The 26,653-nt window shown below is 49.8% G+C and overlaps 1 protein-coding gene across 1 annotated transcript; it reads left to right on the top strand.

Annotated features, from left to right (window-relative positions):
- The first annotated feature begins 1,201 nt into the window (after positions 1-1,201).
- Positions 1,202-23,823, top strand: Crcp (CGRP receptor component). Its single transcript, XM_051162142.1, has 5 exons — positions 1,202-1,273; positions 3,170-3,268; positions 6,543-6,637; positions 9,386-9,443; positions 23,674-23,823. The coding sequence occupies exons 1-5, from the start codon at positions 1,202-1,204 to the stop codon at positions 23,821-23,823; spliced, it is 474 nt and encodes a 157-aa protein (XP_051018099.1).
- Positions 23,824-26,653: the final 2,830 nt, after the last annotated feature.

Here is a 26,653-nt window from a genome sequence, read left to right as displayed (position 1 = left end):
TATGCTGGGAATCGAACCCAGGTCCTCTGGCAGAGCAGCTAGTGCTCCTAACCACTAAGCCATCTTTCCAGCCTGATTTTTTCTTTCTTTTTTTTAAATAATGTCCTTCAGTCATGGAAGTTCTAGTCTTAAAACTGTCATCTCATTTCACCTAAACATCTTTATGAAGTAAGACATTTAGTAGCTCAGGTAAAAAATAATGACATTTTTTAAGCACTTGCAGTGTTCTAGATAATTACATGTTTACATTTAATCCTATATGTAATCTTACAAAAAGTGTATAGTATAGTTTCCATGTTGTAGATGGATTTAGTTATAGAGATGAAATCACTTTAGAAAATCCACACCGCCAATGATAGTATGGGGTTATACTTCAATTTATTTAAAAAATATTTATGGGCTGGAGAGATGGCTCTGTGGTTGAGAGCATTGGCTGCCTTTCCAGAGGACCCTGGTTCAATTCCCAGCACCCACATGGCTGATCAGAACTGTCTGTAACTCCAGTTCCAGGGAACCCAACACCCTCACACAGACATACATGTAGGCAAAACACCACTGTACATAAAATAAAAATAAATATTATTAAAAGAAGTTTAAAAATATTTATTTGTGTGTGTGTGCGCGCCTGTGCACCATGTGAGTGCATGTGCCCTTAAAGGCTGGAAGAGCGCTTTGGAACAAGTTACAAGCGGTTGTGAGCTGTCCCATGTATGTGCTGGAAACTGAACTCCAGCCCTCTACAAGAGCAGCAAGAACTCGTCGTCACTGAGCCGTCTCCCCAGCGCCGTGCTGTACTAGAGTATCTCCATAGTTATATCCACATCTTACACTTGGCAGAGAGGAAATCTGAACCTACGCATGCCTGGTTTAAAAACCGTGTCCTCAGCTGGGTGGAGTGGCACACACCTGTAATCCCAGCACCCGGGGAGGCAGAGGGGGACGCATCTCTGTGAGTTTGAGGCCAGCCTGGTCTACAAAGCAAGTCAGGACAGCCACAGCTACACAGAGAAACCCTGTCTCAAACAACCAAACACCAAGCCAAAACAAAAAAAAAAAGAAAAAGTGAAGTTGGTTCTATCTGAAATTGCTTGCCGGCAGGACTTAAGGCGCTTCTGGTTTAGCTTGTTCCCGAGTTCCTGAGTTAGGTAGCTGGGTCTTGGCTAGAGGGGTATTTCTGTAGGCACTTGAAACGTCGGGACGGATGGGAACTGATGATGGCTCACTGTTCTTTTGCAGGAAGGATGCAAACGCGGCGCTGCTCAGTAATTATGAGGTAAGGAGCACCACGGGTTGGTTTAGTCTTCGCTTGTGGAGAGGTTGGATTGATTTTCTTTAGAAAGGACAGCTTCTTTGAAGTTTCCCCTTTAACGCAGGGCAGGTGGCCCCTGGTGCTCTTGGAATGGTCTGAGTTTGGTGAGGCACACATGGCTCTTCAGGGAAGCTGGGGCTCTGGCTCAGTACAGGTACCCTTCTGCAAGTCCCAGAGTGGCCAAGGCAGCCACTGTCCTGGAAGAAGGCTGCTCTAGAGCCGCGTTTCTGTGTAGACGTTGCCTGTGGACATGCTTGGCCTCTTCCTAGTTACCACCCTTCACCTCATTGTCACCTCCAGGTGCCCCCAAGGTGTCCATGCCTCGCTTTGAGAGTAAGGCTTGGCTTGACCCACCATTTGACTAATTTAGTAAGAATGAGCAGGCCTATCATTGGGGGGGGTGGGTGGAAGGAGGTTGGCCAGAGGGGGTGTTAGGATTTTTACCTGCCTTCTACTTTGTCTGCGTCTAGTCTGCTGCCAGCAAAGCAGCCTGATAGGATAGCTCCCAGCGCAGAAGGACCTGCCCATGAACTAACTCACTGTCATCAGTTCCCATGTCCCAGTGAGAACTCAGTCTTGGAGGAGGTCGGGGACGTGTGTGTGTGTGTGTGTGTGTGTGTGTGTGTGTGTGTGTGTGTGTGTAGAATTACCCAGTGTGCTATGTTGCTTACTTAGCCGTAGGAAGGAGTGTTCACTGGTCAAACTCTGGCTTTTAAGAACTTCTTTATCTTGTGTGGCTTTGCTCACCTTTTGGGTCACCTTGTGGTCACTGGGTCTCATGATACTATTTTTTCAAAGGAGGTGGGATTCGGGGGCTCTTGTGGATGGGGGCGTTGCACACGTGTCTAGTAATGATTTATGCACTTTTATTTTATGTATGAGATCCCAGAAACAAGAGTAAAGTCCCACTCGCCTCCCACCCAGCACTAACGTGGTGAGTTTTTCCTCTGTGGGGAAAGTTTACTTCTAAGAACCTGTAGCATTCCCCTTTGATTTTTGTGTCATGCTGGGGACCCAGGGAGTCTGTCTTCTTAGGCAAATGGTTTGCCCCTGAGCTAAATCCTCACCTCTATGTCTTTTTTTTTTTTAGTTTTTCGAGACAGGGTTTCTCTGTGTAGCCTTGGCTGTTCTAGACTCACTTTGTAGACCAGGCTGGCCTCGAACTCACAGCGATCCGCCTGCCTCTGCCTCCTGAGTGCTGAGATTAAAGGCGTGCACCACCACTGCCCCGGCGACTTTAACATTTTTTAAATTACGCTTTATTTATTCTGTGTGGTGTGTGTCCCCATGCACACGGTACTCTGTGTGGCGTGAGTCCCTAGGCACATGCAGATGGAGGACCTGTGGGAGTTGGTTCTCCCCATCCACCATGTTGGTCCAGGGGTCAGACTCAGGCTGCCACGTTTAGTAGCAAGTGCCTTTACTAGTGTGGTCTGTGGTTTTAGGTAGTGTTCCCAGTTATTTTTTGAGGGTCTTATATTTTATTGCGTGTGTGTGTGTGTGTGTGTGTGTGTGTGTGTGTAGTGTAAATGTAGTGTCCATAGAGGCCAGACTGCGTCATTGGATCATCCAGAGCTGGAGTTACAGGTGGTTGTGAGCTGGCCTATGTGAGGGTCTTCTGTAAGAGCAGCAAGTGCTCTTGGCCACTGAGCCATCCCTCTATTTTAAATAAACGGATGGTTTGAGCTGACTTAGCTAGGAGAGCATCTAAAAGATGTAAAGGGACATAATGCTTGCTCTAGACCAGCTGTTGGGAAGTGGGTTTGTGCAAAGAAAGCGGCCTTACCTAACTGTCTTAAAGCCTTGGAAGGCACACACCTCTCGGTGTTACCGACAGGTGTCTTTTCTGCCTCCTCGTAGGTGTACCAGTTACTGACGGATCTCAAAGAGCAGCGGAAGGAGAGCGGGAAGAACAAACACAGCGCCGGGCAGCAGAACTTGAACGCCATCACCTACGAGGTGAGCCCCGCTGCTCAGGGAAATAGGGATGTGGCCACCTGCGAGTTAGTAAGACAGAGTAAAACCATCCTCACTTGTAGACACTAAGTGCACGTTTGGGCTCCCCACCTGAGCCACTGTCAGGTGCTCCCAGTCAGCTGGCTGGGATCCTTGTGCTCTCCCTGGGTGAGAGTCCTGGGCGCGCAGGAAGCTCTTACATTGTGCTAGTGCTGGTCTGCCGTGGCCGATGGGAGGCGCTGTGGATGGCGCCCTCTGGTGTTCTAACCTCAAGCAGGCTTTTGGCCGTGCGGCTTTTAGCACTGTTGCTGGGTAGGCCTCAGTAGGATTCTGCAGCTCTTGGCAGCGGTTGACGACGTAGCTTCCCAGCAGGACTAGGTATTGGGACTCTTCAGCCCTCGATAGTCCCGGTATTACACTTCTGCAGGCCTGGGGTGCCTGACACCCTTGATGACTCTCTGGACTCATCCAGAATGACAGCCTGCAGTTTCTCTTCTTCTTATGTAGCCCAGGAGGAGTTTGAACTCCTGATCCTCCTGCTTCTAATTTCCAGGTGCAGGGACTTAAGGCATGTGCCACCACACTCCTGGCTCCTTCTCTGGTCTTTACAGCCTTGTGTCCCTTGGTCTCAGCCCTTCATTCACCCTCCATGCTCACCCTCCCTCTTGTTTTGTTTGTTTGTTTGTTTTTCCAGGCAGGGTCTCTCTGTGTAGCCTTGGCTGTCCTGGACTCGCTTTGTAGACAGTCTGGCCTCGAACTCACAGCGATCCTCCTGCCTCTGCCTCCCGAGTGCTAGGACTATAGGCATGCGCCACTGCACCTGACTCTCCCCTTTGTTCTTTCTAGTTGCTCTCTTACTGCTATGGCTGCTCCGGGAGGCAGCCGCCATCGCTCTTTTGTTGCTAAGGCTGCCAGCCCGAAGCTCTGTGTCATCTGCAGTTGTCAGAGCAGCTGCCCATGCTACCTTTGCATCTTGGCTGGCCAGTACTCAGCCTGAGCTGCCAGCGGCCCTGCAGGTAGCACCCTTGCTGGTCCTCCGCTCCCGCAGCCTGAGCTGCCAGCGGCCCTGCAGGTAGCGCCCTTGCTGGTCTTCCGCTCCCGCAGCCTGAGCTGCCAGCGGCCCTGCAGGTAGCACCCTTGCTGGTCTTCCGCTCCCGCAGCCTGAGCTGCCAGCGGCCCTGCAGGTAGCACCCTTGCTGGTCCTCCGCTCCCGCAGCCTGAGCTGCCAGCGGCCCTGCAGGTAGCACCCTTGCTGGTCTTCCGCTCCCGCAGCCTGAGCTGCCAGCGGCCCTGCAGGTAGCACCCTTGCTGGTCCTCTGCTCCCGCAGCCTGAGCTGCCAGTGGCCCTGCAGGTAGCACCCTTGCTGGTCCTCTGCTGCCGCTGCTTCACTGTCTGCTGCTTCTTCCTGACGCCAGTGCGGCTTGCTGTACTAGAAATGGGAGAGGAAAATGTCAGATGAGCAAAAAAACAAACACTGCAGGGAAGCATTTTATTGGAGCCGTGGCAACCTCAGGGAAGGCGGGAGCACAGGGGCTGCAGGTGTGTCTCCCAGGGATCTCACCAGGGATCTAAACAGCCTACTTAGTCAGAGAAGGTGTGTATTAGTCAGGGTTATCTAGAGGAATGGAATTAATGGGATGCAAAAAAATTGTAACACACACACTAACATACACACTATACCAGCTTTAAAATAGTGACAATGGTAGAGTCACCCCCGAGAGCCGAGACCTCTCTGTAGTTACTTGGTTCTTGGGACTGAGTTCCTCAGCAGGCAGAGTAGTTCCACAATGGCTGTCTCTCAGCTGTGAGGGAGAAACTGGCCGTTGCTCAGTCCACAAGGCTGAGCTGCTGGTCCCGATGCCATGATGAAAGCTCGGAAACACCGTTTTTGCTATCAGCGTAGGAATCAGCACCAGTCACAGGGCAAATGATCTCAGCAGTAGAGGGAGGCCCTGAGGACAAAGAGAGGCCCCTTCTGCCCTGCCCTTTTGTACCTGTCCACCGCACTGGCAGACTCTCCATATCAATTGAGGTGATCCAGATACGTGTTTAGGTGAGGCTTCCTGCTCAGGTGATCCTAATTTGTGGCAAGTTGACATTAAGACCAACCATAATAAGGGGTGATGGTAGTGACCACAGCAGACCACACATGCAGATGAAGGTTTTTGTTTGCTTTAATCATAGCCTTGCCCCTTTCACACAAGTCACAGCAGACCCCCTGCAATGCCTTCAAGGCAGATGCTCTTCCTGTGGCTTGCATAGAAATGCTTCTTGCAGGGGCATCTAGAGTTCACTGTGATATGGTAGCCAAAAAAGCCAGGACAGATTGCTCAAAACAGTCCTGTCTGTCCAGGAGCCACAGCCGCACCACGATGGCTATGCTGGCATGGCAGCCCAGACTGTTGCACTGACAGATAGGCCAGAGCAGTACGGGAGAGCCCAGCAGCTACCAGGGAGGAGGCGAAACGGTCTCGCCCCACAAAGGATCTTTCCTTATGTGTGGGAACTAGTGCTTATAGTGAGACCAGAAAGAACATTGATACTGACTTTAACAGTGCTTTAGCAGTGCTTAACATCTGCCCAGTGCCCAGGGAGAGGTGGGCTCCCGCCCATCTGTCTCAGACTGAAGCTACTACATTCACAGTGACAGTTTGCTACAAGGAAAGGATTCAGATTAAAATTGGCCAAGAGAATCAAAAAATAGGGGAATACCCAAGTCATAATTTCCACTGTCCTCATGCACAGACTCAGGTCATATTACTTTCCTAAAGCAGTATGTGGTCCTAAACATGGCATGGTGCCAGTGGGGAAGCACACTGGGTCTTGATGTACACTGGTCTTAGTGCCAGCTCACCTTGCTCTAAAACTATACAGGTGGGGCCAGCCACTAGGCTATGCTGATAAGCAATTGCAGTATGACCCAGGGGCCCAGGTATAACATCTCAAGGCCCTGGAGATCACTGCCTACATAGGACAAAGGTCAAAACTGTTCAAGTGCATATACATGCATACACTCACAGAATTAAAAATAAAAGTAAATCTTAAAAAAAAAAAATCCTTGCCGGGCGTGGTGATGCACGCCTTTAATCCCAGCACTCGGGAGGCAGAGGCGGGCGGATCGCTGTGAGTTCGAGGCCAGCCTGGTCTACAAAGTGAGTCCAGGACGGCCAAGGCTAACACAGAGAGACCCTGTCTCGAAAAAACAAAACAACAACAAAAAAATCCTCAAAATTTCTATGTCTTATGTTTACCTTTCTTTTGTGTATTTAATTTTAGACATTAAAATACATATCAAAAACACCATGCAGGAACCAGAGCCCTGCGATTGTCCAAGAGTTCCTCACAGCAATGAAAAGCCACAAGCTGACCAAGTAAGTAAGTTACTCTCAGTTGCTAACAGGTAACACAAACTATGGCGAGAGTGATGTCACACATTGGCCTCATAGTTGCACGCAGCACTGTTTTAAGGTAGGACCCTGGTACTGTGGGAAAGACACCTGAGAACTAGGCATGAGGGCAGTTCAGAAAGCTCTTTCCCGCCTGTCATTACAGCCAAACTAGATTAAAAGTTGGGCTGCGGATTAAAGTATTGTGTTGAGAGTAGCCCTGCATCTTTTCCACGGTGGAGAATTTGCTTGGCGTGGCTAAAGCTCTGGGTTCTAGTACCAGTGTTGCTAAGAGAAAGAAAACGAAAAGGGGGAAGGATTGGAAAAAGGGAGAAAGAGAGAGAGAGAGAAGAAGAAACCTGTAAAATAGGAACCGCCTTGCAAACTGATTCAAAATTGGTTGTAATCTTATGCTTAAAGGGCGCTTCAATAGTCAGAGGATTATTGGCTCTCTTTTCCAATTTTCAGTCCTCAAACTAATTTATCAAGTCTTCCTAGTTCTCTGATTGCTGTGGCAAAAGCTCCCTGCAGTGTTGTACAATGGCCAGTAGAGGGACCCAGCAGCCTTCTTTCTCCATGGCTGCCTTCTGCTTGTGGGCCTGCATGGCTGGTGAAGGGGCTGCTTGCCAAAGAAGACTGGCCGATGCCTTTGAAGACAGGAACTATGTTTAACAGGAGAGCTGCTAACTGTTGTGGTTACAAATAAAGGGATGGCACGAAGCAGATCTGATATGAAGAGATTAATTTGGTGAAGGGAAGAGGAGAGGAAATAGGGCCTGAATGGGCCATGAAGGTGGAGAGAAAGACAGTGGGAGAGCAACTGGGAAGATGGGGGGGGAGACAGAGAATGCCCCAGACACAGGGGGGGGGGGGGGGGGGAAGAAACCTAGGCAGAGGGAGAGCGAGAGCTCGCAGTGACTGGTCAGTCCTTTGTATCTGGTGCACACCTGTTGGTGACGTCAGAGGTTCCAGCTTGCTAAGCAACCTAGAGGCAGGCTAGCAGGGCTAACATGTCCTTTAAGTCTTATATTTGAGCCAGGCAGTGGTGGCACACGCCTTTAATCTCAGCACTTGGAAAGCAGAGGCAGGTGGATCTCTGTGAGTTTGAGGCCAGCCTGGTCTACAAAGTGAGTCCAGATAGCCAAGGCCACACAGAGAAACCTAAACTCAGAAAAAAAAAAAAAAAGTCTTATATTTGATCTTGAAGCCCCTTCTTTCTGTTTTGCTCTGTGGATCCATTGCATGGCTTAGCCAGCTTCACTGCTGCAGTGCTTGAGGGCAGGCCAGGGCTGTGTTTTGTTCAGCTTTGGACTCGTGTAGACCTTTGTGCTCATGTACAAAGTAGCATGGTTGGAACTCAACCCTAGTCACTATGGCGCTGTGTGTTTGTGTTACTTTGGTCTCTACCCAAACCGCTTCTTGAATATTTTAGATTTGCCCTGAGCTCTTTGTTTCTCGGTGCCTAACTAGTAGCCCCTGCCTATCCTGAGGTCGCCTCTGTAAGGCCCACAGCTGTGTAGAGACACTCAGGCTCACAGGCCAGCTCAGTTAGGTCTGTAGTAACTCTGAGCATCTTCCACTTTGAACACACTGCTTCCGGGGATTGACAGCATACTTTGAGATGTGGACCTCAGACTGGCTTTCCCAGTCTCAGCTTTCCCAGCCCTCTTCCCCGACTGCTTTCTGAACATAAAGTCCTGCTTCTTGCCTCCTCAGGGTTCCCACAAGCTTCTACTAGAAGCTGGGGCTTCCCTGGGCCTTCCCTTAGCCTCCCCCTCAGACTACATTTGTAGTGTGCCAACTCTGTCTCGGGGCTGTGATGAGGAGACGCAGCAGAGAGCACTGCGGTGTCGGCTTCAGAACTATTTTGTTCACAAGAGGTGATGGTCAGGTGAAGGAGGTCTCCAGATGAGGTGAGGAAGTACCACCTGCCAGGCAAGCTGTGGAACAGGGGAATGGCTTGTGGCTTTTCTGCATCACGTGAGACCACTTGTCAAAGTGGAGGCCTGTGAAGATAGGCTGCTGAAGAGCAGGGTCCTCAGGGTTCCTGGGGGTGAGCCAGAGACACCCGAATGTATACCAGAACAAACCTGCGAGATGTGTAATCTTACTCTCAAAACTGAACAGTGACTAATCTAAGAAGATAATTTTATCTTTATTTTCTTTAAATGGAATTAAGAAAATACTTTTTCATTTTCCAAATAAAAATTAGTATAACAAATATGGGAGTTCTGTTGTTGGGTTTTTTTGTTTTTTTTGTTGTTGTTTTTTTTGGGGGGGGGTTTGATTTGGTTTGGTTTTGAGTTTTTTATTTTTTTGTAATATTTATTACTATGTATACATTGTTCTGCCTGCATATACACCTGCATGCCAGAAGAGGGCATCAGATCCCATTATAGATGGTTGTGAGCCACCATGTGGTTGCTGGGAATTGAACTCAGGACCTCTAGAAGAGCAGTCAGTGCTCTGAGCCATCTCTCCAGCCCCTCAAATCTGTTTTTAAAACTGCACCTCTGCTGTTGCTCTCTTAGGAAGCATTGTGCCTGCGTACCCTGTAGAATAGTGGCACACATGGACCACTGAGGAGAGCCCTGGTGTCCCCCTCCTCTTCTGATTCTTCCTTTTTGCAGTGCCACGTGGCAGGGATTCTCCAGTTCTGACAGTAACTTGATCAAGACCCAGAGTCCTTCAGGGCAAAAGAGTTTTAAGCCTTTCGTGCTTTTCTTTTGACAGAGCTGAGAAGCTTCAACTGCTGAACCACAGGCCAATGACAGCTGTGGAGATCCAGCTGGTGAGTGGGGGAGGGGCCCTGGACTCAAGGGTTGGTCTGTGGGTCTGAGATGCAGAAATGCTGAGAACAAACAAGCCAGGGCCTGCACACCCACCCGGTGCCATAAGTGAAGGGAGAGGCCGGAGGTCTCACCAATTGGTTCTAGTTAATGTGGACTTGAGAGTGGGAAGCTGGAAATGTAATTCCTTCCATGGGTCTGGCAGCCTTGTGTCCTCTGCTGCACCAGAGCTTTCTGGCCTTGGCTTGCCTGTAGGGCTATAGCCAACCAGATGTTGGATAAAAGCATTAAACTCAGAGTGTCTCCACGCCCACCTTTCCACCTTTGTCTTTCCTTCCTTCCTCTCCTGTCTTCCTGGGCCAGCCTCTAAGCAGAAGCTCTTGTTCTAGCTGATACTCAGTTGTCCACCCTTTCTGTGGCATCTGCCTGCCTCTGCTTATATTCTGTTTTGTTTTGTTTTTTTGTTTTTCGAGACAGGGTTTCTCTGTGTAGCCTTGGCTGTCCTGAACTCACTTTGTAGACCAGGCTGGCCTCGAACTCACAGCGATCCGCCTGCCTCTGCCTCCCAAGTGCTGGGATTAAAGGCGTGCACACCACCACCTGGCCCTCTGCTTATTTTCTCTCTCTACCACATAGCGTTGCTCTCTGTAGACATTTTACAACTCAGCCCTGCAGTCACTCCATCCTTCTCCCTGCTTCTGCACCGCTGGAGATGCGCTCCTCCCAACAGGGTCTCAGTCAGCCCCAGTGCCTCAGCCTCCCAAGTGCTCGTAAATGTCGTCTCATGTTCCTGCATAGAAGTAGCTCATGGGTGCACGCATTTACTCCCAGCACTTGGGAGCCAGAGGCCGGTGGATCCACGTGAGTTTGAGGCCAGTCTGATCTACAAAGCAAGTCCAGGATAGGCTAGCCAAGAAACCCTTGTCTCGAAACACCCCCACCCCCCCCCCCCCCCCCCCCCCACCCCACCCCCCAAAAAAAGAAGAAGTAGCTCACGGAGCCTCAGATGCACAAAGTCCAAATTGCAGTTAGAGAGTCTGGCTTCAGCAGTGGTGGGCAAAGAGAGAGTAGGGTTGTCCAGGGAGCAAGTGAAGACAAAGGCCAGCGAGAGGCTCCTCTCATGTGCTGTGTGGCAGGTCCGCATCAGCAAGCAGGTCCTGCCACCTCCAGGAAAAACTTTGGTTTTGGGAATTAGTAACAGTTTCCAGAGTTTGTCTTAGAAATATTTAGCTTCTAGCCAAATGCTTTTAATCCCAGCACTCTGTAGGCAGAGGCAGGTGAATCTCTGAGTTCGAGGCCACCCTGGTCTACAGAGTGAATTCCAGGACAGCTAAGGCTACACAGAGGAGCTTTGTTTTGGAAAAAAAAAAAGAAAGAAAGAAAGAAAGAGAGAGAGAAAATATTTAGCCCTTAAGCGAGGGTTGGTGGTGCATGCCTGTCATCCCCCTGTTGTGGAGGCAGAGGCTAGTGGGTGGTAATTTGAGGTCAGCCCAGGTCACATAATATGCTACTATCTTGAAAACTATACGTAATAAACAAAAATTAAAGAAGTAGTCAGCTCTTTGTAAAATTTACAAAAGTATGGAAGACAATGGCCAAAGTACCTCTATGATCTTCAAGAATTTCTTCTTTAAAACATTTGAAAGGTTATAAAGAAGTTAATTTTATACTGAAACCTTCATTGTCTTCCTAAAGTTGTTTCTCTTCTTCCAAATGTACACAAGATTAAATTATAAAAATTCCTTCCATCCTGGGGAGCTTCCTGGGGGATTTGGCCTTTATGCTAAACAGAGGTCCCGGCTGTGTGTCCTCATTGTTCCAGCCCTCAGACAGATTCCGCTTACAGGAGAGAGAGATCAAGAAACCGCTCAGCGTCCCTTGGGTTAAGGATCACATGCTGGGTTTCCTCCAACTTTAATCAGCACCATATGCTATTCCTGGCTGAGTGACAGATGGAGAGGAGAGATGAGGGGATTAGCACTGCCCCATCCTGAGCCTGAGGAAAGCTCTGGGGTTGCTTAGTGAGAGAGCTGACCATGTCCGAGGGGCCTCGCCAGTGTCACCGGCAGGAGGACAGAGATTCTCACCTTCTCATTCCAGAGGACCAGTGAGCAGCTGGCAGGGTCTGATTAGGGACCTTGACATTGTTCCTCTTTTAAGTAAGGTGTGTCCCAGAGACAGAGAGGAGAGGGGGTTTTTCTAGGGGAGTAGGTCATATGGTAATGGGAGCACAGAGGCCCCGCCGCCCCCGAAAGCCCAAGATACTACAAGATTGGCTCGGTCCAAGTGTGAAATCCTCAAACTCAAGGAAGCTGACGGCTTACAGCCTGAGGCCCGCCACAGGGCCTGAGCCCAGGGGCAGGCATGTTTCTGACCCCCTGAAGGCCAGAGAGCCTGAGCGGGAGTGTCCCAGGGCCAGAGGGAAAGCTCCCGCTCCAGGGAAGACAGCTGTAAGAATGGTGCTCCCCTGCACCGAGAGTAGACATTCTACCCCAGGTCCCTTAGCTCACACACAGGCTTCCAGAGACACCTCACAGATGCACCCCACACCTTACTGGCTAGCCAGGATGCTCTAGTGCACCTCACATTGACTCCTAAAACCACCCATCGCACCTGCTGAGACAATCGGTCGGATCCCCAAGTGCTTCTCTTGCCTCAGACTCTTGTCTCCCTTCTAGACAGAAGTTTTTCCTGCCCTGTGTCTCCCCAGACTCAGAAAGTGGCTGCACCGCCAGGGTTCGTTAGAATTCAGTTGCGAGCAAGGAGCGCCTCAGCTGGTGTTTGCTGTGGTCTTTTGGTGGCTGTCCACTGACTGACGGGCTCTGTGAAGAAGTGGGCCTGCCGGTGACTCCAGCTTGCTCTGCTGTGGCCCATTTGGAGCAGTCTAGGAGCCCTCCAAAGGTGGCTCAGTGGACCCCATGAACTCAGGCCACTTTCCTGCCCAGCACTGCTACCTGCGCCCAGAAAGTTCCATGGCTACACAGCCCCCCAGCCCCCATTGGTGCTCACTGTAGGACTTTAATTTAGTCCGAGGAAGCTGATGTTTCAGCGGCTACATGGCTGCTGGACCAAATAGCCGGAAGTCATCGCTGTTGCTACAGCTGAGCTCTCCTTATCCAAGAATTCTGTGTTTAGCCTTGGCCGTTATTCCCAGGGCAGCTCATTTAAGGGCCAAGTTTCAAATCAGAATTCATTTCTATTTCATATATGCTATAACAGATGGACTGAAAGTAATTGTATACAGTATTTCAGGTAAACCCCTGCTTTTTTTTTTTTTTTCTTTTAAACTGCAACCTGTCAAATGATGGCAGAAATACACTTTTCCACCTGGGTGGAGAGCAGTTTTGGTCAAGTGTTACCTAAGGAGATGTCATTAGTGCTCAGAGAGGTTCTGAGTCTTAGCGGTGGGAGAGTTCGCTCAGTGGGTAAAGCTCTTGCTCCACAAGCTGGACCAGAGTGCAAATCCTCCAGACCCGCATAAAGATAGTGTAAGCGTCTGCAGTCCCGGAGCCCCTCCAGGGAGACGCTGGCAGAGAGAGTCCCTGAAAGAGGCCAACTCTTCCTGGCGTACATATGCAGTGCGACCAACAAAAAGAGCCTGGCTCAAGCTGGGCGGAAGATGAGGACCCTACCCAAGGATGTCTTCTAATTCTCTCTCTCTCTCTCACACACACACACACACACACACACACTTGAACATGCACGTGTACATACACACAAAGATTTGAAACTTTGAAAATTAAAGAGAAAGCTTTAAAATGTTTTTAGTTTTAAAGCCTCTGATTTCTGATTAGAGCTGCTTGGCCTTTGTTAGCTTTGGGGTCATGTGAGGAAGGCTGTGTGCTTGGGCTGGCAGCTTACAGTGGGGAGAGGCCTCTTCTGGAGTGCTTGGCAGCCTCCAGGGATTAAGAGAGCTTTGTCTCTGCAGAGACCCGTCTTTCACTAAGGGCAGTCGCTATTGCTGGCTCTTGTCTGCAAAGGAAGGCCTCAGAGGGCTCCATCCTGCGGCTGGACAGCATCGGTGTTCCAGAAGGAGTTGGTGTGGAGCTTGAAGGCCTGGCGCCTGCTCACTGCGGGGCAGGTGGAGCATCTTTCAGAGTGCGGTGTCTCATCACTCATCTCTCTTTGTCTTGGCTTTAGGTTTTAGGGCTCTGGACTTCACTAGCCCCAAGTGCCCAGTCAGTGTGGTTCCATGCGCTCCTGTATGGGGGAGCACTTCAGAGATGCTTCGGCCAGGCTGCTAATTGACCGCATTTGCCGGTTATTCATCAGTGTGCAGTCCCCCTTAGGACTAAATCATCAAAGCCGATATTTCCCTCCAAATCCCTTTCCTCTTAACATGATGCCTGCATTTATTTATTTATTTATTTATTTTGAAGTAAGGTCTCATGTAGCCTCGGTTGGCCTCAAACTTAATATGTAGTAGACGCTGGGCTGAACCCCCCAAGTACTGGGATTATAGGCACGTTATCAACATGCCTGTCTAAAAGTACATTTTTGTTTGTTTTTGTTTTCGAGACAGGGTCTCTCTGTGTAGCCTTGGCTGTCCTAGACTCGCTTTGTAGACCAGGCTGGCCTCAAATTTCCAGCGATCCACCTGCCTCTGCCTCCCGAGTGCTGGGATTAAAGAAAGGTGTGTGCTACCACGCCCAGCTACTAAAAGTGCATTTTTAAATAATTGTTTGTTTTTCATTTTTTTATTATTTTAAAACATTTAGTAAAGTATATTTTGATCATATTCTTTCTCCCTTGACTCCTCCCAGGACCTTCCTCACTTCTCTATTCACCCAACTTCATCGTCCCCTCACCTCCCCCTCTCTTTCTGAGAAAAACACACACACACACACACACACACACACACACACACACACACACACACACACAAAACCCCACAAAAAATCAAAACAAACAAACAAAAATCTCAATAAGACAAAAATTGCCAAACTAAAACAAAAATTTGCATAAAAAAGCATGGAGTCTGCCCTGGAGAGTGATTGTATGTCTAGTGTCACTCCATTAAAGAAAAGTGATTTTTCCCTTGCCCAGCAGGTTTCAGTTGTGTAGCCTCTCGGTTAGGGGTTGAACGTCGTGTCGTGGCCCCCTTCTCTTCTCTGTGATGGATTAAACCTGTGCCCGTCTTGTATGTGCTGTCCCGGTCTCTGCAAATATCATCTTGTATTGTCTTTTTTTTTTTTTAAATCTCTATGTTAGATTTGGCTATACTGAACTCGCTTTGTAGACTAGGTTGGCCTCGAACTCACAGCAATCCACCTGCCTTTGCCTTCAGAGTGCTAGGATTAAAAGGCGTCCCCACCATGCCCGGCAATCTTGTAGTGTCTTGAAGACTCTTTCTTTGGTATCCTCCATGCCCTCTGGCTCTTGGAATCCTTCCATAGATCCCTGAGCCTTGATGGGAGGGTTTGATAGTGTCATCTCATTTAGAGCTGAGTGCTCCAGGATCTCTGTCTGCGCACTGTCCAGTTGTGGGTTTCTGTTAGTTCCCATCTACCGCAAGAAGCAGCTTCTCTGATGAGGGCTGAGTGACGTAATAGTCTATGAGTATAGCAGGGTGTCATTAGTTTTTCCAGACAGGGTTTCTATGTGAATTAGCCCTAGCTATCTAGGAACTCTCTTTGTAGACTAGGCCGGCCTTGAACTCACAAAGATCCACTTGCCTCTGCCTCTTCAGTGCTAGGATTAGAGGTGTGTATTTCACACCTGGCAATTGTGGCTTTTTTCAAGACAAGGTTTCTCTGTGTAGCCTTGGCTGTCTTAGACTAGCTTTGTAGACCAGGCTGGCCTAGAACTCACAGAGATCCACCTGCCTCTGCCTCCTGAGCGCTGAGATTAAAGGCGTGCACTACCATGCTTCACCTTTTATCTATTTTTTTTTAAGATTGATTTATCTATTATATATATAGTGTTCTGCCTGCATGTACACCTGCATACAAGAAGAGGAAACCAGATCTCATTACAGATGGCTGTGAGCCACCATGTGGTTGCTGGGAACTGAACTCAGAACCTCCGGAAGAGCAGACAGTGCTCTTAACCACTGAGCCATCCCTCCAGCCCCCCTTTTATCTTTTTATAACACTATTCTATTCTTCCTTTCTTAGAGGATTCCTGCCTTGCCCTTGGATACTAGCTACTTAAACTCTGTGGGCATTTTAAGTGAAACACACGTATTAAAGCTTTAAAGCTAACATGCACATGTAAGAGAAAACATCCGTGTTTGTCTTTCTGGGTCTGGACTAGGATGATTGGTTCTAGCTGCTCCATTTCTTTGTAGATTTCATTTTTCTTAACAGCTGGACAGTATTCCATTGCATAGGTATACCCCATTTTCATTATCTATTCATCAACTGATGGACATCTAGGCTGTTTCTAGTTTCTGTCTATCATGAACAGAGCAACAGTGAACACAGATGAGCAAGTACGTCTGTGGTAAGATGTAGAGTCCAGGAGTGGTATAGCTCAGTCTTGAGGTAAATCGGTTTTCAGCTTTTTGAGGAAGTCCACACTGACTTCATAGTGCTGTACCACTTTGCACTCCCATCAGTAATGGAAATGGGCTCCTCTTTCCCTGCATCCTCGCCAGCATCTGCTGTCATTTGTTTTATTGATCTTGGGCATTCTGACTGAGGTAAGGTGACATCTCAAAGCAGCCTTAATTTGCATTTCCCTGATGGCTGAGGATGGTGAACATTTCTTTAGTAAGTGTTTCTCAGGCATTTGTCTTTTATCTTTTGAACTCTGTTTAGTTCTATACCCATATTTCAAACATTGGGTTGTTTTCTTGGTGTTCAGTGTTTTTTTAGTGCTTTGCCTGTTCTTGGTACTAATTCCTCATCATATGTATAATTATTAATAATATTTTTCTATTCTGCTGGCAGCTGCTTTGCTTAAATCATGGTGTTCTTTACTGATTTTTAGCTTCGTGAGGAAACATTTGGTAGTTGTTGGTCTTAATGCCTTTGGTATCAGTATCCTGTTCAGAGAGTTCTGTCCTGTGCCAATGAGCTGAAGCCCATTCCCTGCTGTGCCATCGGTCAGGTTCAGGGTGTCTGGTCTTATGTTGACGTTTTTAGCTGATCCCACTTGGGGGTGAGGTGGGAGGTATTGAGCTGTTTTCATTCTTCTGTATGCAACTGTCCGGTTTGACCAGCACCATTGTTGAAACCACTCCCTTTTCTCTGGTGTATAGGTTTTGCTTCTTTATCAAAATTCAGGTGTCTGTTGGTCTGTGGATTTGTGTCTGGGTCTTTAATTCTGTTTTATTGGTGAACATGCCTGTTTTTATGTATGTCAATACCATGCTGTTTATATTATAACTGCAATACAACTTGAAATCTAGGATGTCTTACCTTATTTTGGTGAGTCTGCCCTTATATGGAACTTGGTCTTTTCCCCTTGCAGCTTTTAATATACTTTCTTTGTTCTGTATTTTTTTTGTACTTGGATAGCATAGCCATCTCTTTCTTTAGATTGGGAAAATTTTCTTCTATAATTTTGTTAAAAATTATTTCTGGGCAGGGTGTGGTATACGCATTTAATCCTAGCACTCTGGAAGTAGAGGCAGGTGGATTACTGTGAGTTTGAGGCCATCTTGGTCTACAAAGCAAGTCCACTATAGCCTGGGTTACACAGAGAAACCCTGTCTTGAAAAACAAAACAGCAAGAATAACAACAATTACTATTATTTTCTGAACCTTTAACCTGGGTTTCTTCTCCTGCCTCTATGCCTATTATTTATAGATTTTGTATCTTCATAATGACCCAGGTTTTGTTTCTGTTTTTTGTTTGTTTTTTTGAGACAGGGTTTCTCTGTGTTAGCCTTGGCCATACTGGACTCACTTTGTAGACCAGGCTGACCTCGAACTGACAGCGATCCGCCTGCCTCTGCCTCCTGAGTGCTGGGATTAAAGGCGTGCACCACCACGCCCGGCTGCTTTTCTTTCTTTTTCTTTTCTTTTTTTTCTTAAAGATTTATTTATTAGTATGTATACAGTACATAATAATACTGCCTGTACATATACCTGCAGGTCAGAAGAGGGCATCAGATCTCATTATAGATGGTTGTGAGCCACCATGTGGTTGCTGGGAATTGAACTCAGGACCTCTAGAAGAGCAGTCAGTGCTGTTAACCTCTGAGACATCTCTCCAGCCCCAGCTTGGCTTTTCTTTAGTGATCTATTTCTTTATTAAATTCTACTTTCACATCTCAAATTGTTTTCATATTTATTTATACTCTGTTTTTTGTTCATTTTTTTAGACAGGGCTTCTTTGTGTATCCTTGGCTGTCCTAGACTCGCTTTGTAGACCAGGCTGGCCTCAAACTCACAGAGATCCACCTGCCTCTGCCTCCTGAGTGCTGGGATTAAAAACTATTTATACCCCCTTTAAGTCCCTCGAACATATTCATAGTTGTTGCTTTGATGTCCTTGTCTTGTGCTTCATCTAAGTTGCTTTCCCAGGGCCTATTGCAGTAGGGTTGCTGGCGTCTGGAGGGAGCGTATTGTCTTGGTTGTTTGTGTTTGTGTTTGTGTTTGCCCTGGGATCTAAGTATGTGGAGTCATGGCACTGGTGATAGTTCTTGGTGTAGGTATTTGGTGTGTCTTCTGTTCTTAGTTATTGTTGCCCCAGTCTTGGGCCCAGCCAAAGGTGACAGCTGTGGGGTCTCTGGTAGATAGCGTGTGTGTGGGAGTCCTGAAGGAGTGGAGGTGTGCTAGGAGGAGTGGAGGTGTGCTAGGAGGAGTGGAGGTGTGCTAGGAGGAGTGCAGGTGTGCTAGGAGGAGTGGAGGTGTGCTAGGAGGAGTGCAGGTGTGCTAGGAGGAGTGGAGGTGTGCTAGGAGGAGTGGAGGTGTGCTAGGAGGAGTGGAGGTGTGCTAGGAGGAGTGGAGGTGTGCTAGGAGGAGTGGAGGTGTGCTAGGAGGAGTGGAGGTGTGCTAGGAGTGGAGGTGTGCTAGGAGGAGTGGAGGTGTGCTAGGAGTGGAGGTGTGCTAGGAGGAGTGGAGGTGTGCTAGGAGGAGTGGAGGTGTGCTAGGACGAGTGGAGGTGTGCTAGGAGGAGTGGAGGTGTGCTAGGAGGAGTGGAGGTGTGCTAGGAGGAGTGCAGGTGTGCTAGGAGGAGTGGAGGTGTGCTAGGAGAGTGCAGGTGTGCTAGGAGGAGTGGAGTGTGCTAGGAGGAGGGGAGGTGTGCTAGGAGGAGTGGAGGTGTGCTAGGAGGAGTGGAGGTGTGCTAGGAGGAGTGGAGGTGTGCTAGGACGAGTGGAGGTGTGCTAGGAGGAGTGGAGGTGTGCTAGGAGGAGTGGAAGGTGTGCTAGGAGGAGTTGAGGTGTGCTAGGAGGAGTGGAGGTGTGCTAGGAGGAGTGGAGGTGTGCTAGGACGAGTGGAGGTGTGCTAGGAGGAGTGGAGGTGTGCTAGGAGTGGAGGTGTGCTAGGAGGAGTGGAGGTGTGCTAGGAGGAGTGGAGGTGTGCTAGGACGAGTGGAGGTGTGCTAGGAGGAGTGGAGGTGTGGTAGGAGTGGAGGTGTGCTAGGAGGAGTGGAGGTGTGCTAGGGAGGAGGGGAGGTGTGCTAGGAGGAGTGGAGGTGTGCTAGGAGTGGAGGTGTGCTAGGAGTGGAGGTGTGCTAGGAGTGGGAGGAGTGGAGGGTGTGGCTAGGAGTGGAGGTGTGCTAGGAGGAGTGGAAGGTGTGCTAGGAGGAGTGGAGGTGTGCTAGGACGAGTGGAGGTGTGCTAGGAGGAGTGGAGGTGTGCTAGGAGGAGTGGAGGTGTGCTAGGACGAGTGGAGGTGTGCTAGGACGAGTGGAGGTGTGCTAGGAGGAGTGGAGGTGTGCTAGGAGGAGTGGAGGTGTGCTAGGAGGAGTGCAGGTGTGCTAGGAGGAGTGAGGTGTGCTAGGAGGAGTGGCAGGTGTGCTAGGAGGAGTGGAGGTGGTGCTAGGAGGTGGAGGTGTGCTAGGACGAGTGGAGGTGTGCTAGGAGGAGTGGAGGTGTGCCTTAGGAGGGAGTGGATGTGTGCTAGGACGAGTGGAGGTGTGCTAGGACGAGTGGAGGTGTGCTAGGAGGAGTGGAGGTGTGCTAGGAGTGGAGGTGTGCTAGGAGGAGTGGAGGTGTGCTAGGAGGAGTGGAGGTGTGCTAGGAGGAGTGGAGGTGTGCTAGGAGGAGTGGAGGTGTGCTAGGAGGAGTGCAGGTGTGCTAGGAGGAGTGGAGGTGTGCTAGGAGGAGTGCAGGTGTGCTAGGAGGAGTGGAGGTGTGCTAGGAGGAGTGGAGGTGTGCTAGGAGGAGTGGAGGTGTGCTAGGAGGAGTGGAGGTGTGCTAGGAGGAGTGGAGGTGTGCTAGGAGGAGTGGAGGTGTGCTAGGACGAGTGGAGGTGTGCTAGGAGGAGTGGAGGTGTGCTAGGACGAGTGGAGGTGTGCTAGGAGGAGTGGAGGTGTGCTAGGAGTGGAGGTGTGCTAGGAGGAGTGGAGGTGTGCTAGGACGAGTGGAGGTGTGCTAGGAGGAGTGGAGGTGTGCTAGGACGAGTGGAGGTGTGCTAGGAGGAGTGGAGGTGTGCTAGGAGGAGTGGAGGTGTGCTAGGAGGAGTGCAGGTGTGCTAGGAGGAGTGGAGGTGTGCTAGGAGTGGAGGTGTGCTAGGACGAGTGGAGGTGTGCTAGAGGAGTGGAGGTGTAGGAGAGGGGAGGTGTGCTAGGAGGAGTGGAGGTGTGCTAGGAGGAGTGAGGTGTGCTAGGAGGAGTGGAGGTGTGCTAGGAGGAGTGGAGGTGTGCTAGGAGGAGTGAGGTTGCTAGGAGGAGTGGAGGTGTGCTAGGAGGAGTGCAGGTGTGCTAGGAGGAGTGGAGGTGTGCTAGGGATGGAGGTGTGCTAGGAGGAGTGGAGGTGTGCTAGGAGGAGTGGAGGTGTGCTAGGAGGAGTGGAGGTGTGCTAGGGAGGGGAGGTTGTGCTAGGAGTGGAGGTGTGCTAGGAGGAGTGGAGGTGTTGCTAGGAGGAGTGGAGGTGTGCTAGGAGGAGTGCAGGTGTGCTAGGAGGAGTGGAGGTGTGCTAGGAGGAGTGCAGGTGTGCTAGGAGAGTGGAGGTGTGCTAGGAGGAGTGGGAGGTGTGCTAGGAGTGGAGGTGTGCTAGGGGAGTGGAGGTGTGCTAGGAGGAGTGGAGGTGTGCTAGGAGGAGTGGAGGTGTGCTAGGAGGAGTGGAGGTGTGCTAGGAGGAGTGGAGGTGTGCTAGGAGGAGTGGAGGTGTGCTAGGAGGAGTGGAGGTGTGCTAGGAGGAGTGGAGGTGTGCTAGGAGTGGAGGTGTGCTAGGAGGAGTGGAGGTGTGCTAGGAGTGGAGGTGTGCTAGGAGTGGAGGTGTGCTAGGAGTGGAGGTGTGCTAGGAGGAGTGGAGGTGTGCTAGGAGGAGTGGAGGTGTGCTAGGAGGAGTGGAGGTGTGCTAGGAGGAGTGGAGGTGTGCTAGGAGGAGTGGAGGTGTGCTAGGAGGAGTGGAGGTGTGCTAGGAGGAGTGGAGGTGTGCTAGGAGGAGTGGAGGTGTGCTAGGAGGAAAAGTCCCCTTGGGACTTCACCTCAGGGTGCTGATTCAGCGTCACCCTGGTTCTTCCCTGCTGCCCCTTTCAGCAATCCTTTTAGAAATTCTTGGTCAGTAAAGACGTTTTATTTGAGCTGGGTGTGGTGGTGCATAGGAGTGCCTCCTAGCACTTGGAAGGCAGAAGCAGGCAGATTAATGTGAGTTTGAGGCCAGCCTGGTCTACAAAGCAAGTCCAGGATAGCCAGGGCTACACAGACAAACCCTGTCTCAAAAAACCAAAAAATAAAATAAAATAAAATTTAAAAAGAAGAAGAAATTGTATTTGGGCTAAAGAGTGTAGTTCAGTTGCTAGAGTGCTGCCGGAGCAAATGCAAGTTCTTGAGGTCCTTTCCTGGCACTGCACAAACCCAGCCTGGTGGTTTGCACCTCATAATCTCAGCACTTGGGGATGGCAGCAGCAAAATCAAAAATTCAAGGATATCCTTGACTACATGGTAAATTGAGATCAGCCTGGGCTACTTGAGACCTTGTCTAAATTAAAAAAAAAAACAAAAAAGAAGAAGAAGAATCTTGAGGAAACGGTTTGCTCAGGACGCCGCTTACCTAAAACACCCAAAAGCATTCTCTGGCTATAGAAACCGCTAGGCTAAGTGGAAGGTGTTATGTGTACCTGCGGTGCGCTCCTGACCATGGCTTGTGATGTCTTGAAATCAAGCACACTGTGTCTGTGGGAGGAGGTGTCAGGCTGGCGCTCTCTTGAGGATCGTAACCTAGGCTTGCTTTACTTCCCTTACGTATGTCAGGGTTCTTTCTGAAACACTTTTCTCTATCAGTTACCGGATTTTAGACTGCTGTGAGGAAACCTACACCTGGCAATGAATGGTGTTTGTCACATGCTTGTGCCTCTATGGCAGCCCAGTCCTTGAATACCTGCATTCTGCTTTTAGAGATGTATTTTTATGAGGAGGGAGAGGAAAGAGCACTTGCTGCTCTTTCAGAGAACCCAGGTTCAGTTCCCAGCACTCACGTGGCTCACAACCATCTTTAACTCCAGTTTTCAGGGATCTGATGTGCTCTTCTGGCCTTAGCAGGCACCAGACACACATGTGTGTAAACATAAAAAATAAACTTACCATCTTATTTAGTATTTTTCACACACAGACGTGTGTGTACCTGTGTCTTGTGTGGATGCCTGTGGTAGTGTGCATGAGGGCGCCTGCAGAGGCCAGAGGAGGGCGTTGGATTCCTTGGTGCTGGAGGTGCAGGTGGTTATGCGCTGCCCTGTAGGTGCTGGGAACTGAACTCAGGTCCTGCACAACAGCAGCAAGTGCTCTTCACCACTGAGCCATCATCTCTTCAGCTTCTCTTTGCCTACTCACTTGTCACACTCCTGTTCTGCATCATTTGGAGACAAGTGGGGCCACTTCCTCTTGCTTTAACAAAATATCTGAGATAGTCAGCTTACAATAAAGAAAAGTTAGCCAGGCATGATGGCGCACTCCTTTAATCCCAGCACTTAGGAGGCAGAGGCAGGCAGATCTCTGTGAGTTCGAGGCCAGCCTGGTCTACAAAGTAGGTTCCAGGACAGCCAGAGCTACACAGAGAAACCCTGTCTCAAAAAAGCAGGAGAAAAAAAAAAAAGAAAGAAAGAAAGAAAAGAAAAAAACAAAAAAGCAATGAAGAAAGGTTTATTTTGCCTTGTGGTTTCAGATTCAATCCAAGTACCTGTGGCCCTGTTGCTGGAGGCCTGTGGCCCTGTTGCTGGAGGCCTGTGGCAGCAGTCGTGCCTCAGACTGCTCCCCTTGAGGAAGCGAGAAGCAAAGAGAAGATGGCCAGGGTCCCAGCGCCCCCAACATCCTCACCTCCTCCCTCTAAGCCCCATTTACTCATGGTGCTCCTGTCTCCCAGTAGTGACGGAGGCCGAGACCAAACCTTCCATACGCAGCATCTGAGGGACGTTTAGGAAGCAAACCACAGTGCGTCAAGTGTTAGCTGGGAGGCTGCCCACCTGGGAGTGCCAGGCCCAGTGCAGCTCTGCTTCTTTAGGGATGGTAGTGAGTGGAAAGAGATCATGCGTGTGAAGTTCCAAGTGTGGCTGCACGCACATAGGAGGCTCTGCAGAGGTCTGGTGAGGTGCCGAGAGCTAGTGAAAGATAGAAACCATGTGGAACGGGGCAGCAGTGCCCATGAGTGGGCGGTACTACTCACATGACTGAGTAGCGATGCCACCCATGTGGCAGACATGCTTGTTGTGAAGTCCAAAGTTTATCTAGCTTTCCGCCTCAAAGGTACTTTTTTTGCACATCCAGCATATCCATGCATGGATGCGAGTGGGAACAGCATAGGTAGGACTGCCCTTTACTTAAAGAAAATCAGGCTGGGTGTGGTGGTGGCACTCAGGAGGCAGGGAGATTTCTGTGTGTTGGAGGCCAGCCTGGTCTACATAGTGAGTTCCAAGACAGCCAAGGGCTGCTTCGTTTGCAAAAAAAGAAAGAGTGGGTGAGGAGAAAGACAGATGGACAGACAATCAGCTTCACTGTCCCATTTTGTGTGCTTGCTTCTGCTCAGTCTGGAATTTAAGCTGGCTTCATCCTGCTCTGGATCCTCATGAAGACCTGGCTGCCTCAGGGCCAGGTGCTGGGCTGCACTATGCACTGCATGGCTGGGGTGGGCCGTGTGGGAGGCTGACTTCTGACCCTTGACAGGCTTCCCTTCTGCTGTAGATGGTAGAAGAGAGTGAAGAGCGGCTCACGGAGGAGCAGATCGAAGCGCTCCTGCATACCGTCACCAGCATTCTGCCTGCAGGGCCAGAGGACGAACAGAACAGAAGCACCAGCAACGATGTGGCGATGGAAGAGGAGGACCCAGCATAGATACTCACAGCTGCCAGGCTGTTCGTGAGGTTCAAAGCCCCAGCAGCCACTTCCTGGATGTTCAGAGGACTGTCTATTTGGTCTTACCCCCTCTCAGGGTTGGCTGGGAAAATCACAAAACTAACATGAAAAGAAATCTTTGTGCCTTGGGGTCAAGAAACATGGGGTCAGAGAAAGGCAGAGAGCTCAAGAAGGGGGGCGTGGCTACGCAGCTCTCTGGGGTAGACACACTTCTGTGGCCTCTGCCACACTTAGACACAGAGGAAAGCTGTTCAGGAGCTTTGGCTGTGCTGTAGGCAGTGGCAGGTGCTGCTGGGTAGAGTGGAGCTGTGGGGATGGACTCAGGTGGTTGAAAGCGCCCAGAGCTACACACAGCTGCTCCGGGGGAGATGACCTGGAGCTCACTTAGCCCACTGTAGAGGGATGTCCACGCACGCACGCACGTGTTCATTTTCTGTGACTAACACATGACTATAGTCTGAGTCAAGGAAAAGAGGTTTCTTTTGCCTCGTGGTTCTGGTCCAGGGTCAAAGGGCTTCTGGATATGGGCGGGCCTCTGGGTATGGGCGGGCCTCTGGGTATGGGCGGGCCTCTGGGTATGGGCGGGCCTCTGGGTATGGGCGGGCCTCTGGGCATGGGCGGGCCTCTGGGCATGGGCGGGCCTCTGGGTATGGGCGGGCCTCTGGGTATGGGCGGGCCTCTGGGTGTTGGAGTGCCAGGCAGCACAGGATGTTACATGATGAAGATGAGAGCGTTTGTTTATTTGTTTGCGGAGTCTCTTGTAGCCCATATTGACCTTGAACTCATTATGTAGCCCACTCTACCATCAGACTTGATGATTCTTCTGCCTCAGCCTCCTTAGTGCTGGGATTAAAAGTGCCCACTTGAGAGGCAGAGGCCAGCCTGGTCCACAGAGTAAGTTCCAGGCCAGCCAGAGCTACACAGTGAAACCTTGACTCATAAAAACAAAAAGTAAAAAAACTAGTGTGTATCACCATACCTGTTAAGTGTGTGTGTGTGTGTGTGTGTGTGTGTGTGTGTGTGTGTGTGTTGGGGGAAGAAGAGCAGCTTAGTTCCTTTTGGATTTTTTTTGAGACCTCTTTTAAAACGCCTTTTGTTGGGGCTAGAGAGATGGCTGCTCTTCCAGGGGTCCTAAGTTCAATTCCCAGCACCCACATGGTGGCTCACAACCATCTGTAATGAGATCTGGTGCCCTCTTCTGGCCTGCAGGGGTACACGCAGGCCGAGCACTGTATACATAAATAAATCTTTAAAAAATAAAATGGAAAAAGCCCTTTGTTGTGAGTGTGCATGTGAATGCAGGGTGCCAGGTGCAGCCTCTGGGGCTGGCGCACAGTGCTTGTGAGCCGCCCGGAGGGCTGGGAGTGAACGTGGGTGCTTGTGCAAAAGCAGCGTGTGCCCTGAGCTGCGGAGGCGCCTGTCTAAGCCAAGACGGGCTCTCACTTAGTTGCCCAGCTCTGACTGGAGGCGTTCTCCTGCTTCAGCCTCCTGAGTGCTGGGAGTACATGTCTGCCACCACACCAGGCTGACTGCCAACCTTTGAGTACCAATCAGTTTTAGGTTGTAACTCATCCTTAATTAAAGAAATTTATTATCATGTATGTGTGTGTTCATGTACATGTGTGCCCACAGCTGTTTGCATGCCACGGGCATATGTTAAGGTCAGAGGACAACTTTTGGTCTAAGATCCAGGGATCAAACCGAGACCATCAGACTTATGTAGCAAATGCTTTTTTTTTTTTTCTTTTTTTTTTTAAAGCAAATGCTTTTTACTGACTGTATTAGTTACTTTTTTCTATTATTGCCGATGGCAATTTAAGGGAGAGTTTATTTTGGCTAATGGTTCCAGAGGGTTAAGAGACCATGAAGGCAGAGTACAGGCATGGAAGCACTAACAGGACGCACCACAGCGTAAAGCAGAGATGGCATGGCATCTCTAACTCTGAAAGCCCGTTTCCTCTCAGGCCACACCCCCTAAGCCTCCCCAAACAGTATCACCAGCTGGGCCCAGGTGTTCTGACATCTGAGCCTATATGGCAGTTGCTCATTCAAACCACTCTCTGAGCCAGGCGGTGGTCACTTACACCTTTGATCCCAGCACTTGGGAGGCAGCAGCAGGTGGATCTCCATGAGTTTGAGGCCAGCCTGGTCTACAAAAAGAGTTCCAGGACAGCCAGAGCTGTTACACAGAGAAACCCTGTCTTGAAAAACCAAAAAACAAACAAACAAAAAAACCAAGCTACCCTCTGAGCCAGGTTACAGTCCAATGGTGATTTATCTTCTTGTTTGTTTTGTTTTATTTTTTGAGTTGAGACAGGGTGTCACTGTTGCTCTGGCTGGCCTTGAATTCAAAGATCCACCGCCCTCTCTGCCTCTCCAGTGCTAGGATTAAAGGAACACACCCCCTCCCTACACCCTGCTGTGGATTCATCTTGATTGAATAAAGTCAGAGAGATTAGACAGCACACCCCTGGCGGGTCTGTGAGTTGGTTCCTTGGTGGGTAAGAACGCACATGGGTAGCTGGGCATGACCAGAATTCCTAGCTGGTTGGAGGAACGAGGTCACAAGGAACCTGTCTTGGTGGCTGTTTGGCCTGTCCTCTTGCCGTCCTTTCTCCTCTTGGTTTCCCATTTGCTGCCTGGGCTCTCCCCACCATGATGTTGTGCCCACAAAGTCTCTGGTATGGAGGCGCAGCTCACGTGCATTGTCCCTGAGTCACAGAGACACTGGAGCTGATGGGGTGGGGGGGGCATGGAGGGACAGTGGCTTGAGGACTCAAAGGCAGCAAGCAGTAGAAAAGGGCCACGT

The sequence above is a fragment of the Acomys russatus genome, chromosome 19, assembly GCF_903995435.1.
Source record: "Acomys russatus chromosome 19, mAcoRus1.1, whole genome shotgun sequence".
In the NCBI taxonomy this organism is placed as follows: domain Eukaryota; kingdom Metazoa; phylum Chordata; class Mammalia; order Rodentia; family Muridae; genus Acomys; species Acomys russatus.
The sequence above is the reverse complement of the archived record's forward strand: the minus strand, read 5'-3'. Positions and strand labels throughout refer to the sequence as shown.

Bases quoted from the DNA above. Each gene is read 5' to 3' on its own strand.
- Crcp (XM_051162142.1), top strand. From the start codon at position 1,202: ATGGGAACTGATGATGGCTCACTGTTCTTTTGCAGGAAGGATGCAAAC. The intron at 6,638-9,385 runs GTAAGTAAGTTA...TTCTTTTGACAG, and splicing joins AAAAGCCACAAGCTGACCAA to AGCTGAGAAGCTTCAACTGC. The intron at 9,444-23,673 runs GTGAGTGGGGGA...CTTCTGCTGTAG, and splicing joins CAGCTGTGGAGATCCAGCTG to ATGGTAGAAGAGAGTGAAGA.